The 15,589-nt window shown below is 46.9% G+C and overlaps 1 protein-coding gene across 1 annotated transcript in view; it reads right to left on the bottom strand.

The window, feature by feature from the left end:
• ASB17 (ankyrin repeat and SOCS box containing 17) overlaps positions 1-14,705 on the bottom strand; it is a 203,334-nt gene extending 188,629 nt beyond the window's left edge. Inside the window, exon 1 of the mRNA XM_078671747.1 lies at positions 14,305-14,705. Within this exon, the coding sequence (XP_078527873.1) occupies positions 14,305-14,705 (401 nt within the window). The remainder of the gene's footprint in view (positions 1-14,304) is intronic.
• Between the last annotated feature and the right edge of the window lie 884 nt (positions 14,706-15,589).

The raw sequence follows: 15,589 nt of genomic DNA, 5'->3' as shown, positions 1-15,589 counted from the left end.
GCATGATGCACCGCCCTGCTGCACTGCACTTCCGATGCTCACCAGTTATCAATCTCTCCGACACCGGCGCTCGCACTGATGCCGGTCGCTACCAGCACCTGCATTTTGACATGCGGCGCCAATAACCGACATGGGTGATTTCCCAAACTCATCAACACTGCACTGCTGAATGGAACCGCCGCCATGCCACTGATGCCGCGTCACCTCCCCTGCCAGCCTGGATTTGACGCTTCACCTCCTTGTGGACTCAATGCCTCACCTCTCCTGTGGCAGTAAGGAGCCTTGGCCATCGACGCCTCACCGCCAAGATGCTGTGCACCTTCTTTTGACTTTGTTTTCCAAGGTACTGTTGCTTGGCGGTCCGTGTGACTCCGTGGCTGTCCTGCGCACCTCACGGTTGCTGCCATACTTTGGATTTGTGCCTGTCACAACGTCATAATAGTCCCAGTTGGATCTTTATGTTATGAGCTGTATTTTTGCAGTAATCCTTTTAAAAGTCATGAAATGTGTATGTTGGATTTCTGTCATTTAGCTCTTGTTTGGCGTAGACAAAGATACCTTATTTTTCTAAACTGGTGTGGTGTCCATTTGTAGTGCTTTCACTGTGTTACTGTGTGTCTGGGTGCAAATACTTTACACTTTGCCTTTGGGATAAGCATGTCTGCTCGTGCCAAACTACTAAGGGAGTAAGCAGGGGTTATCTAAAGTTTGTAACGTCCTTATCCTGACTAGAGGCAAGGGGCCAACTATAGACCCCCATTTTTGACACAATAGTAATGCTCTACTGCATATATTTAGGTTATTCATCCAACCGAGTAGATTTCTTTATACCTCACTGTGTGGTGATATTTTTGAGTGTCAGATGACTTTTACTATACACATGATCGTAGACTCTGGTTATCCTTTGCCACCACACCATTTATTTATTTATCAGTCCTACTGATAGATTTCCTTGAGACTATTTTGGTTCCGGTGGCCTCCTAATCCCAGGCAAATAATTTTTCTTCTTCATCCATGTTAATATGGTCATGTATATAGTTCCCTTAGTAATTATATTATTATTCCTCTCAATTATCATACTGTCCTGAAAAGAACTACGTATTCCAAGTGAGATTGAAATGTCATCAACATCACTGGACACTAATTGTTATAGGCTGAAACTGATAGCTGGTATATGTGTGCTTTAGAAGAGGCACTCCTGAAGGATGGTTGTTTTATTAGTTTGATCTACCTAATTCTATATGTTTTCTCCACACTGAGACACTGAGCACTTGTTTTATATGTTTTGCTTTTGACTAAGTATGTGTATTGGTTGATTAATACATAAAGGTACTGTACATTGCGTTGAGTGATTAAAAACTCAAAAAACAACTAAGGGCGTTGTGGTTAGTTTCGTACATTGATTGTTGTCTTATTTCTACTTCTTTACATTAAATGAATTCTCTGAATACAAGTTTGCTGACTTATGAAAGTATATGCTAAAAAACACAGGTGAACTATTGTTGTTTATGTTTATAGCCCATGTTTACACCAGGTTTACAATGGTGTATGTGCTGTTATTGTTTTGTGTACTCACTTACTCAAACATACCAGGAGGCACATGTGAATTTTGCAGTGAGACGTAAAATCCCAGTGAGTACAACAGGGGAATCTGATGGGTTGTGTCCTGATTTCAGAGGAGACTGAAAAGATCTGCAGAGGTGACTCCTGGACAGCGATTGGATCAGTTGCGGGTCCCTCCCCTTACCTTAGCCAGAGCTAACAATATCACAGAATCATCACTACTGGTGTTGGGGAGGCCATCTGGGAGAGGTGGAGATCAGAGGCCACTGGCCTCTGATGGAGACTCAACTCCACATCAATTTGCTTGTTGGCATTGAAGACCTTCTTACTTACTATCAGAGGAAGGTGGGTGCACTTGCTCATAAACAGTACTATCTCCATGTAGTACTGCAACAAGCAGGGAGGGGTAGGGTCTAGGGCACTGTGTCAGGGGGCTCTAGGACTTTGGAAGTGGCTGGACCTCAAGAAATTTCTCTGATGGTAACTCAACTGGCAGGATCTGTAAACACCAGGGGGACAAACACAGGGGCTTAGCTGACCATAAATTGCTGTTGCTCCCAGAGGTGGCACAAGGTGTCCTCCAGCAATGAGGAGAAGCCTGGCTCGATCTTTCCATCCCTGCAGACAATGCGTATTATCAACACCTTTGTGCATTGGAGTTTCCAAAGTAACTCTCTCTCAGAGCCTCCTTCCATCTAGAGTGGAGCTCAGGACTCATGTATGCCTCCCTGTCACTGCCTCTCCTGCCTGAGTTCTGAATATCAGAAACGATCAGGCCTAACTCATCCTAGTGGCATCATTTTCTGCTATGACAGTATGGTACCAGGAACTCCTGAACATGAGTGTCTGTCCACCGATCATGCTGCCGCTTCGAGGCGATCTTTTCAGCAGCAGGGAAGGGTGCTGGTACTGCATAATCTGCATCTCCATGCTTGGCGATTAAGCGGAAGCAATTGACCTGCTTCAATCTCCCCCCTGAGATCATTGGTGTCTTCTTGGGGACCCAAGACCCCTGCAACCCTGCTTGCTTCCCATGCACAGCTACTGTGCTGTGTGGGAGACAAACTCTTGTTTCCTTGCCCCTGCCACTGCAGAAGCTGCCCTCATGTACTCAGAAAAGGGTACAGGAGGGCATCAATGCGCCCTTTGCAAGGGATTGGGGACCCTTGAGGCAGGCAATGATTAATCGCTGTGGTGCTATTTTCAATTTATTTGTGTCTGCCCTTGGGGCAGAGGGCACACTTGTGTTCGGCGAGGAGTTTCTCTATGTTTGCCCCTCTCACCACAGAATTAAAAAAATGAAGCTGCACGGATTTTCTGGTCCTGGCCCACCCCAGGGACAATCCTTTAAACTTTCTGTGGAGCACCACACAGTTGTTACCCCATCTGGCTTATTTAATTGAGCAATCTTCAAAGTGCATAACTCTGGGCACGTTGGGTCAGTTGTCTTGATCCCGGGCTCATTTTACTCGTGGTGGTGAGCTCTAGCAACCTGGAACATATTTAACAGGCTTCCTGGCCTCTAAAAGGGTGCTCTGTGTGTAAGTAAGTAAGTAATTTTTATTGTTTTAGGTTAATTAAAACCGTTACAAAAGTACATTGATCACTCATACCTTCCGATAAAAGACTGTAAGAAAAATATAATATGCTTTAAAACAAAATCTTTGATAAAAACAGTTTGGTGCGGGTGTGTGGTCGTAGTGTGGTGACTTGGCCAGTTTTCAACTAGTCCGGACTGGTGCCAACTTCCAGATTTTTTAGTTTCAATTCCAAACATTTCAGGAATTTGACCAACTTCCCGTTTAATGGGGGAAGGGATGGGTCGAAACAAGCAAGAACCGCTTGTCTACGTGTGCGGATTTTTTGTTCGTTGAAGGCAGTTTTTAACAGGGCTACTCTTTCCTCTTTCAGCCTTGGGCAGATACATAGTAGATGTTCTAAGTCTTCATATTCTGCCCCGCACAGCCTGCATTTTATCCCACAGTCCCTTCTCAGCCATGGTTGCAGATGCGGAATAGAGGGTAAAATTCCTAGCCTATGTTTTAAGAAGGCTTCTTTTGATTTCCTGCCATACCCCAGACCAAAGTACGCTTGTAACCCAGGCGATTTGTATGTGGACAAAGTCATCCATGCGTGTCGCCTTTGTGAAAAGGTCGCTTTGTCTTCCAAGTGCGATTGTCTTTTTATGCTCTTGTTGACAACACGCTTGAATTGCACGTGCGGTAAGGGAGTTTCCCATAGTTCTTTTAGACCTGTGACAGTCAGGGATTCCTCTAGATAAGTTTTCGCCGGCAGTTGAAGAGAGCTGCTTAGATCTAGCCATAGCAGACGGTTAAGTGAGTTTTCTGGCGAGTTCTTTATTTTCTGCCAGCACTTAATGTATGAGCCTCTTCTAGCAAGCTTTTGGGAGGTCAGTCCAAACTCTAACCGGATCTGGGCTTGTGAGGTGTAGGTTGGCAGGTTGAAGAGAAGTCGGTAGGCCTTTCCAATGGTTGTGTCCAGCAGTTTCGCATCTATGCCTTTTAGAGCCTCACTGCCATATGTAATAGATGACTCTAGCTTAACCTGTGCCACACGGAGCAGTGGGAGAAGAGTGGGACCATTCAGATTAGACTTTAGCTGTTTGAGCGTGGTAGCTATCAGCATCCCTTTCCTCTTGATTGCCCCTAGTTGGTGCGAAAAGCGACCTCCTTTGTCGAACAATATTCCGAGGTATTTATATTCTGAACAGTTTGCGACAACCTTTGTTCCGAGGAACCAAGTATACCGCTTGTTGTTTCCATTTATAGACAGAACTTTGGTCTTGTCAGTGTTTATTTCTAACAGATTCGCTTTGGCGTATCCGTGCAGTGCATTGATGAGGTTTTGGAGACCTACTTTGGTGTGACTGACCAGGACCACATCATCTGCGTAGGATATACTAGGCAGCGCTTTGCCCCCCAGGCGTGGAGCGTGTGCATTGCAGGTTTCTAGAGCAGGTGGTAAATCAGCTGTAAATAAGTTAAAAAGGGTCGGTGCTAAGACGCACCCTTGCTTTAGCCCGTTGGTAGTCGGAATGCGCCTGGAAAGGTGTGTACCATTGCCAAGCTTGACCTGGACCCACGTGTTGGTATGCAGTTCGATCAGAAGGTGCAATAGGGGATCGGGGATCCCCCAGGAGGCCAATTTTCTCCAGAGGTAGCCCCGGTTGACATTATCGAACGCCGCCTTGAAGTCGACAAAGCAAAGGTGAAGAGCCTGTTTGGTCACCCTTGCTTTGTCGATGAGTTGCGAAATTGCCAGCAAGTTTGTCGTTGTTCCCGTTTCTTTGCTGAAACCAGTTTGGCTCAGAGGAATTATGTTGTGGTGTGTTGCCCAATCGCACAGGTGGGTCAGTAGGAGTCCCGCAAAATATTTAGCCTCAATGTCCAGGAGTGCTATCAGCCGGTAATTTTTTGGCAGCGTTCTATCCCCCGCCTTATAAATTGGTGAAACGATTGAACCCCTCCATGAGGCAGGAAGAGTCCTAAGTCGGCTCACAGACGTGTAAAGAGGGGTGAGCGTTTCTGCCCAATATTCTGGCTCAAGTTTGAACAGTGCCGGAGGAATCCCATTTGGCCCTGCTGCACCAGCCTTCCTTCCCTTCGCAATAAGTTTAGGCAGAGTCGCTGAGATTCTAGATTCGAATTCTAACCAAGTTGTTGTTGTTTGTAGCGTGTGGCCTTCCGGGGCTTCCTGGGGCTTGCTTTCAGTGGCGACCTGCTGGTTAAAGTGCGAGTCTAAGAAGGATTCCCAAGAAGATTTGGTAATGTGGGACGTTATTCCGCAATTTTTTGGATTTATTATTTTGTTTATTGTAGACCAAAACTGGGCGCTGTTGTTACCCTTCAAGTCGTGATGAAGTTTTGCCCAGAGGTCCTCCTCATTGAATCTTTTGACTGACCATGTCAGTTTTTTTAGGTCCGTCCGAACCTTCTGAAGTTTTACAAGAAGGGCCTTGTCCCCCCGGCTTTTTCTCAGCATTCTTAACAGACTGTTGATCTCTTTTTTGTAAGTTTTTAGGGCTGATTTCTGGGAGCTTGAGATCTTCCTTAGGACAACACAGCCGGCAGATGAGTTGTGCCGTACAATAGATGAATATTGATTTGCAAAATCAGCCGTAAATTGTTCCCAGCCTGCTACTGGGTTGCCTGAGAGGTAGTTTAAGCTGATTAGTTGGTGTTTTGCAGCATGTAATACCTCCGGCATGTTAGCGACTGAGGTTTTGATCCGTTTAAAGTCTATGGTGTGGCTAGCATGCGGACCAGTTGGGTTTAGAAGTATTGGATCCGGGAGGGCGCCAAGAGAGACTTCCTGAGGGCGATGATCACTGTCTCCCTTGTCTCCTAAGTTAAAGCCCAAGATGTTGTGAAAAAGAGGAAGAGAGACCAGTGTATAATCAATTGTCGAGGTTACGATGCCCGAGTTGAACGTGGCCATGGGCGGAGAGTCTTCAGGAAATCTTCCATTTAGGACCCTCAAGCCCATGTGTTCCAAGTCTTCCAACAGGTCCTTTGCCGACTTGGTGGTTTTACTTTGGCTGCTCCAAGTTTGATTTGGGATGTTCCAGTGGTAAGACTGGGCCTGAGTGTCATTGTTCAAGGATGACCCTAGAATACATTGGTTGAAGTCACCGGAAACAATTAAGTAGGGTGAGGTTTGCGTTGTCAAGACATGATGTAAATGGTCCATTAAACGCTTTGCCTCTTGTGATTTCTTTTTTGGGTTGATATACGTGTTAATCAGCCGAACCTCTTTCTTGTTTCCCCCAAGATTTAATACCATCTCAACAGTATTTATGGATGGAGAATTGGAAGTGAGCGCTTGTACATTACCAATAGTTGAGATTTTTGTGTAGGTTGCTAGGCCACCTGCCATCCGACCGAACTTGCTTCTCCTTATGGCTGGGGAATGATGGCAGGTATAGCCGTCTAGGTGAATCGGCTCCTCCAGCCATGTCTCCTGGAAGAGAATTATATCAAATGATTTCACGTAGTTTAAGAAGTCGTTATCCGCTGCTTTATTGTTAAGGCCGTTTAAGTTCCACGAACATAACTCCAAACATGGTGTAGCTGGGCACAGGCCTAACTCCGTTAGGTGTCCTTGTCATTGGCAGTTATATGATGTATTGCATATTCTAAAAAGTCGATCTTCTACCGTGCTGTGGGGATTTGCCGTCAATGAACTGTCTTTAAACCCTGACGCCCGGCAGGTTGTTGGAGATCGGCCCAAAGCGCCTCTCAGCACCGACCTTGTTTTCGAAGTTGTTATAGGTATTCCCTCCTTAGGTCTCTCAAGCAGGGGCAGCGGGTATCCGATGTTGTGATATAGTGTAGTTTTAATCCCCCATTTTTTCAGGAGATTTTGCTCTTCTAGGATTTTGCTAGCAATTTCAGATGAAATCCATGTTGCTTTGGTCGCTTCATTAGCATGTGGTCTGACAGATTCTACAAACTCTATGGAGAGAAGGTCGGCTGAGGATATGTTGTTTAATGCTGGTATTGTCTTGAGTAATCGTAAGAGGTTGCCTCTATTCAGAATATCGAAGGAGCCTTTTGAATCGTACTCAGGGGTAAAGAGAACAATGGTGGGCGTCTTGCTTGGATCAGTCACCTGAGAGGTTGGGAGGTGGGGAAGAATTTGGGACCCTAAGACGCTATTGTCCGACTGGGATGGGTTTCCTGGGCGAGTACCCCCAAAGGGAAAATTCTTAAAAACGGGAGCGGCTGGAGCTGTAGGGGCGCTCGCTATGGTGGAGTATAGCTGAGTTTGGGACCCTAAGACGCTATTGTCCAGGTGAGATGAGTTTCCTGGGCGAGTACCCCCGAAAGGAAAATTCTTAAAAACGGGAGCAGCTGGAGCTGTAGGGGCGCTCGCTATGGTGGAGTATAGCTGAGTTTGGGGGCACGGAAGTGCCGTTGACCTGAGTTCTTGAGCACGGGGTCCTTCCCGGTATGTGCTGATCGGTCCTTCTTGTTCCGTGTCCAAGCTGTGCTTAGACTGTGCCCCCCTAGTTTCAGATGTTGACGGTGGTTTGCTGGGGCTGTTGACTTTTACATTTTTCGGGCAGCGGTTTCCCGACGTGCATTGTTTGTCGTTGTCGGTGCCAGGCGTGGCCGACCCCTCCTCCTGTGAAGGAACCCCAGTGGGGGCTGCTGCGTGTGGTCCATTTATGGAGGATCGAGGCCCCGTAGAGGTAGGTTTTCCGCTGGTGTCTGGTCCTGGCGTCGGGCCGTGGGCTAGCTTCTCCTGCTTTCTCCCTGGCTTAAAAAGTGGATACACTTCTGGCATGCTTGAAGTGGTCAGTTTGTTGCGGCCTTTCCTCCTTTGCTGCCGCCGCCCTTTCGCATTCAAGGGCAGAGTGTTATTCTTTAGGGGAGGGGTGGTAGTTGTTATCGGGTGACCCTCTGATAGCACCTGATCAGCAGGTGGGGGTGTCAATACCCCCTTGTCGGCAGGGCTGGCTGCTGTAGGCACTCTGTTTGATTGTCCAGAGAAGACTGTATCACTGGAATTGGTGAACTCGTGGCTTGCATGTTGCCTTTTTGGCAACCGTTCAATAAGAGATGATACTGTTTCGGGAAGGGCTGACAGTTTGTCGATAATAGGCCCACAGCTGCACGCTAGCTTTGCCTCTTGCTGGGCTCTGATGATTAACGAATTGAGTTGGCCAAGTTTCTCGTCTATTCGCCCAACAAAAACAGCCAGAGTGTCAAGTAGGGTCAGCTGCAAGTCCATTTTGTCAGATTGAAAATGAAGAGTGTCTACGGTTCGTTGGAAGGTGTTTAGCAAAATGTCCCACGTGTTTGCCGTGTCTGATGCTTGAGTCCTTGGTAGAGGGCTTTTTTGGGTTGTCCTTAAGTTGGGGGTTGACGACAGAGAGGAATTCGGTAAGATGGTTAGGTCCTTGAGGACGCCCTCACATTCGTGACCATTTTTTGTTCGCTGGTTTTTATTTATTGGTACCTCAGTGAGCGAAGATGGATTCGTCAATGTTGTCGGAGTATATGAGGCAACTAATTCGGCCCACTCCTGAGAGCCCAAATAGGTTAGATTGGCGGGGCCGTCGCTCCCAGGGGTTGTTGTGTTACCCCTGTCCTCTGGTAGGTGGTCTTCAGAGATCTGATCGTTCCCAATGCCATCCTTTGGCGTTAAATGAGGTATTGAGCTGTCCGAATGGACCAATTGGTCCAGAAAGCTTTTGTCGGTGATAAAAGAGTTGTTTAGATTATGTGAGTTTTCGCTGCTTAGGGCTTCTTGCCGTTGGGGGTGGTCCCTACCGCTGCAAGTTGTAAGATTGTACGAGACATTGTTTAAGTTCTGACTGGTGCCTAGTGCAGGTAAGGTAATTGGTGGCAGACGGGCGTTGTTACACATGGGAGATGAAGGGAACTGTGGGTCAGATGTAACCCCGCTGTCGCCCAACCGTGGGCCTGGTGGGCTGCAGATGGCCGTGTCTGTAAGAATACCTGTACCTGTGGGACATAGTTCTCCCTGAGCAGAAGAGCGTGATGCCGGTTGGCCACTTGCTGTTGAAGAGCTGTTCGTAATACCACTGCCATGGCCATGGGGTTGGTCGATTTGCACTTCGCAGGGAGATAGTGGAAGTAATGAATTCTGGAGACCCAGGATTTTCCCACTGGACGAGAAGATGGTGGAGAGTGGGTCTTTCAGATAGTAGAATTTTGATGTGATTTTTGGCTGCCGAGGGTTGGGGCGAGGATTCACGTCCCGTAGAACTTGATCACAAGCCGCGTCGCTTTCACCTAGGGGAAGAACCCAGCTGCTACTGACTCCAGATGCATTGTCCTTTATGTTGGGAGTTGCTACAGCATTCTGCTTAGCTTTGACTTTAGCCTTGCTCTTTGACTTGTTCTCGATGTGAACCCTTTTTTTTCCTGACCTCATGCTGAAATTAAGTAGTAGTTTAAACCCGTGGGTTCAGGAGTGCGCTTAGCTGCGCTGACTGTTGCTGACTGTTACACCGAGGGGCTTGTTCAAGGGTTGTACTGGCAGGGGAGAGAGGCAGGAGGACGGGTTCCAGAGTCGCTCAGCGCCAGTCGCTGATCCTCACTAGGCTGGACGAAAGATGACGCAGCTGCGTCAGTGACACAGTTGTTCGCTGCTGCGGTAGGCTGACAGAACTGCTGATAGGACTGCCTGTTATTTAATGTCTGATGGTTATGTTTGGGATTGTAAGTGCTATGACAGTTCAACCATTGGATGAAGCCTTGCTGGGCATGCGGGCGAGCATACAGACGAAATAACACACAAGGGGCGGTGAAGGGCGGTGATGCGGCAGAGACGGAGCCGCTCTCTCCACTACCCACGTGGCTGATGACCGCAGTCTGTGTCTGACTGGGATCCGGTGTAAATAAAAGTTGCCAGTTGTAGCTCTTCCTTCCTTCCAGCCCTTCTTTCCACCCCTATAAAGGCCAGCTACTCAGTCGAGGTCACTGCCGCTTAGCCCCTCAGCAGCTTGGCCGCCAGATTACAAGAGCAGGGGCCAATTTCGCTTCTCACCTGTTGATTGGTGTGCCCCCTCAGGCTTAGTGGCGGTATGGCGTCGCTACTTCACGCCGGGTACGTCCTGCACACGGGTACCTCCCTGGTGCAGATTCCACAAGGGAGCCAAGGGAGCCAAAGGAGCTGCGGGGGGAGGGGGGGCACGTTAGTCCCCGCGGTTGTCGGCAGTTTCAGCAACACCACAGCTCTCTCCAGGCTCTCCCAGGGTACCCCTCTCTCCTCGGTGCCTCAGTGCCTCAGTGCCTGGTGCCGGGAGCCGGGAGTCGCAGACCGCGGTTCGAATGCCAGGCACCCCTGACCGGAGCTCTGACGGGGCGCGGCAGTAGGGAATCAAGCGGGAAAGCGGGAAAGGTCAGCCGCGGGTGATAAAGTTGCCGGGTTCGCCAGCCGGCTCACTGTCCCGGCTTGACACGGCTCAGCTTGCTCAGCTCCCTTGCTTGTACCTCGTCGTACAAAATCTGGCGTCTGGCGTCCGCGTGCTGCTCTCTGCTGCACTCTAGCGGTGCTCTGTGTGGGGAGCTGGTTTCACTGGCTCCATGTGCCAGCCTTCTCCTCTCCTTTGCTCTCTACAGGCCCCATAGTCTTGTGGCAGCATTGCAGGGCACTTGGGCGACAGTGAAGTCCATGTCTTATCCTAATTGGTCATCAGGGGGCATAAAGGGGCCAGCACCGCTGGTCATAAAGAGACCTATCTGGTCCTGGGTGTGAGCTGCAGGCAAAGTCCTTAGTCCATCGGGGGAATCAGCGGGCATCTGCTTCCAGATGCCCATGATTCCAGTGTCATTGCTATCCAGGTCCAGGGTTTTGCTCTCCGTCTCTCTCCCTTGTGCATGGATTTGAAAGAGTGAGTTGAAAGTTCTAGATTCCAGTCACCCTTGGCCAATTTTAAGATTAAGGGTGGACGGAGATTGCGGAGTTGCACTGCGTGGAATTCCGCGCGGTTGCAAAAGAAATTCTGTGGAATTCCGCGGGGTTCCGCAAATGAGCGTAGTTGCTCACTCCACTCGCCCACCCCTGATTTACAAGTAACCAATAGTTATAAAATATTGATCACACCTGTAAATCTGACGGGGAGTTCAAAATTTTTCACAGTAACAACTTTTCCAAATCAAGAAGGAAACGAGACATAAGTTTATTCTAGCAACTACCAAGTTTTCCCCGCTTAAATTGTAGCAGGTTTCTTTGAGCCACGCTGACTCGTAAAACTGCGCAACAGTGACTGCTTGTAAAACAGTTTGGCAGGACGCGTGTGTAGTGAAGCAAGCCTAGCAGCCCATTAGGTCACCCACAGGTGGAAGTGTGCATTCAGCATCTGATGATTTGGAATTAATAGGAGACACTTCCTCCTTCAGCTCGCCACCCGGCTGGTACTAAGACTGCTGACACACTTGCCCTTCCTCCTGCCCTCAGCTCCGTTTCACCCACATTCAGACTAACCACTGCCATGGCATTGCACAGTACTTCATGATGAGGAGGGTCACTCACCTGCAAAGTGACAGAATTCTTCCCATCCTGCCTGCAATACCCTAGTACTCTTCCCCGTGTGCTCCTCTACCCGCCGTCAGCATGTCAGCAGTAGGCAACAGGCAGGCCCCAGTGCACTATTTAGGATACCGGCCGTCCCCGGTCACACCATTGCTGCAGGCCACTGCACTCCACAGCCCCCACAGGAGCTCCCAGAAAGGCAGCTGTCGATTGGGCGCCACACCGCCCACAGCCCCTCAAACAGGCCACGCACAGGAGCCGGTGAATGAAGCCGCTCCTGCTAGTGCCAGCATGCGGCCTCGCCCTCTGTGCTGGGGTTGACTCAGACTCCCCTCCACTGGAGTACGCCGGCGTGCTGCAGAGTTTAGGTGTGTCTGCTACTGTGGTTGGGTGCCGTTCAACTCCGCTATGCGGCGTAAGCAAAATCTCAGTGAACTCCGCTGACGGAGCAGAGTTTGCTGGCCACACTTACTCAAACTGTTAACTCAAAAAGTGGTGTTAAGGTTGTCACAAGTTCAGGAAGATGAATGGGTGAGTTAGGGGTTGACTGTCAGTTTCCCCTTTAATTCACTTTTTTCTGGACAAAGTTGTCCTTCGACCTAGTCCTGTTTTTTTTCCTAAAATACTGAATGATTTTCACTGCTTTCAGGACATTTTCCTGCCTGTATTTCCAGATCCTTCCTTTACTGAGGAAGAAGTTCTTCATACCCTGGACTTACATAGGGCTTTAAAGATGTATTTGTCCAGAACGGCTAAGTTTCACAGAGTAGATTCTCTATTTACTACTTTCACATTATCTACTAAGGGGTCTCATCCCTGTGAGTCAACCCTATCTAGAAGGATTAAATCCACCATTGGTCTTTGGTATCTATTAGCCCAGGTACCTCTTCCATCTGCCATTGAAGGAAGACCCACAAGAGGGTTTCGCCTTCCTGGGTGTCCTTTAAGGGGGCTTCTTTGAGGGCTGTCTTTTATGCTGCTAAGTGGCATCTCCCCCATACTTTCCTTTCCTATTATCGTGTCCAGTTGGGTGAGGGTTTTTCATCTTCCTTTGTGTTTTGTCAGCAGTTTCTGATATCTAAATGATGCAATCTTTTACATGTGTTGTATTTCATACATTTCTGATATTTAGCATTTCACTTACTGTGTTGTGTATCCTTCGATAAGCAATCCTGGGATGTTTGGGTATCCTCTCACAGGTGAAGACTGTATCTAGGAATACGGATGAGGAGGTAATTCCCTGGTTACTTATCGGTAATCTCCGTAACTCTGATTACAAGTTTTCCCAGATGCAATCCTGTTTACCACCTTCCCTCCCTATGGTGGGATTGATTATAGGTACTTTTGTCTTTTTTCTCTTAGTATATCTGTAAATAAACAGTAAGTGATGTGGTAGTACCTCCCTATTCTACTGGCTGGCTGGCAGCCATGTTGAGATGGTTTTTATTGTTACACTAGGGAACGGGTTCTACTGGAAAGAGAAGGAATCTCACATGTGAAAACTGTATCAGGGAAGACTTGGACTCGGAATAATGAAGAATACTGGGAAGTAACCAGGGTATTCCATTAATTGGTAGTGGTGTGTGCAAGGGTAGATGGAATACTGTGCAAATGGTGCTGCTTTAAATGAAAAACAGTGCACATACCCACTTTTAAAAATGTCCATTGCTATCACCTACACCCATGGGTTATGGTCTCGTGAAACTGAAGGAAGTGCCATGTAAATCATTCACAAACATACATTTAAGAATGTTTTGCTTCCCCTTAGCTTTGAATCAGGGTTGTCAATTGAGCAGGGCTACAACATAGGAGCCAGCTCCTCATGATTTTCATCTCTTGAAGCACTAGTTTTTCTTTCAACATAGAAAAGGTCAAATATAGAGGCTTTGTCATCATTCTTCCCTTTCATATTTCCACTTGATTTCTACCTCCCCACGCCCGTCTCCTACCGAACTAGTGTTCTTCCTAACACACTTCATGGCATATTATCAAGAACGGCGATAAGGGGCTTGATAATGTGGCCTTGTAAATTCCCATAGAAGCCCAGGTTCACACCAGAACCTGGGCTTCTATGGGAATTCACAGGGCATATTATCAAGCCCATTATCGCCGTTTTAGCGGCAGTTTCCAGCATCAATATTTCTCCCCACCTGATTTCAATTCAGTGTCCTCCAAAATTTAATCTCACCCCCACTATAATGTCTCGCTCGTTCACCTCCCCACTATATCCTGCCTCCAAGCTCTAGCCTGTGCGCTTCCCACCTACCTTCTTCATGGCACCTCCCAGCTCTGTTTCTCTCTCCATTTCACTCACTTGACCGTTTCTATGCGATCATCACATCGCTTCCTGCACCCTGCTTCAAAGCTAGACTGATTGGCTTTGCCAGTGCTTGTTAGAATTACCTGCTGTTGGAAAGGGACATGGAGTCCTCACACAGTCCCTCAACGGTACTGCAATTTGGACTCAAGAATGATACGTGCTTTGCATTATTAGTGGGGGAAAATAAATTGTGTCCTAAATCTAAAAGAATGCCACTAAAATATTCTGGTAGGGATGATTTTAAAAAGATCAGACTACTTTTTGACCATCCATATTAACAAAAGAAACCAATAACATAATTAATATTCCCTACCAGACCTAAATGGGTTGCTCTTCACTCGCATTACATGATTTATATGACGAAGTCTAAAACACATGCAGAATTACATTACCTCAAAATCAGGGCCAAACTGCAGCTTCTGTCTTGACAATATTCTTTAGTTTTCTTCATCAGTAGTTCAACCAGCTGAGGGTTACCTTTTCGTGCAAATATCCAGTACAGAATTGTGTTAGCACATATTTCACTGAACTCGTGATTAACCTGCTTTGAATGGAGATATTGCGTTCTCTTCACAAATGTGATGTAATCTGTGATCAAAATATCAAACTCTTCCGGTTCAATGTTTCTCAGTATCTTTGCCAGAGTTCTATAAATCCTGGGCTCATAACAATGATATCCCCATTGGCCTGGAAACTGTAAAGAAGGTCTTCTAACAATTCTTTCCATAAGATCGATGAATATGTTGTTTTTCAGCCAAGAAAGCTTACAGTTTAGTCTAAATAAATCTGACATTGCTGCTTAAAATACAAAAACATGAAGCAGGCAAACAGATCACGGTGTAAAAACATGAGGTCACAATGTTGTAATTGTTTGTCTGCAGTAGCCAGCTTTTCAGCTAGCAATAAAGTACATTTCGTGAATATGGCGAAGTGCTACGCTGTGCTGCTACAATACTGCTACTTGTAAGTATACTGTTTCAATACAGATTTATGAAAAATATGTGGGACTTGTATATATAACATTTTAGCATGTTAATATGCACACGAGCATCATAAATGTATTATTTTCTCTCAAACCTATTTACATACAGTGATTGAATATGTGACACAAAATATGCTTCTATACAGTTCAAGAGTAACTATCATTCCAAGATTCATTTGTTTTAAAAGTATGTTAGATGTTATGGCTGGAACAAGGATACAGCAAAGTGGAACAAGTTATCAGACAGTTAACAATCAGGCAAATTCAGGCAGGAGGAGGCAGCATCGGTTGAGAAAAAAAGAGCTAAAAATCGGGAAAGACCGTTCATAAACTGAATTGTATTCACTACAATATATAGTTGCAGGTGTGTTTACTCTCGGAAAAATGTTATTAAGAGAAGGCATATTGGTTGTTTTGTATCTGTACTTATTAGGAGCATCATTGAGATGACTGATACCAAATTCAGTGTGAACAGGCATCTTCTGTAGCGAGGAGAGAGAACAAACAGCTATAATCAAAAGAAGAAGCTGTTGTACCACCATTATGGGACAGTAGAAGTAGAGCCTGATGGTTACTTGGCAGAATCACAGCATGCCAGCGGTTCTGCAATAACACCTGAGGACAGGAGTTGAACTGTAAAGCATGGCTTGATAACAAGGAACCCCTTCCCCCAATGCTGTTCCCTGCAAGAGATT

The sequence above is a fragment of the Lissotriton helveticus genome, chromosome 1_2 (assembly GCF_964261635.1).
Source record: "Lissotriton helveticus chromosome 1_2, aLisHel1.1, whole genome shotgun sequence".
Taxonomy (NCBI): domain Eukaryota; kingdom Metazoa; phylum Chordata; class Amphibia; order Caudata; family Salamandridae; genus Lissotriton; species Lissotriton helveticus.
This window is presented reverse-complemented; position numbering and strand designations above follow the sequence as displayed.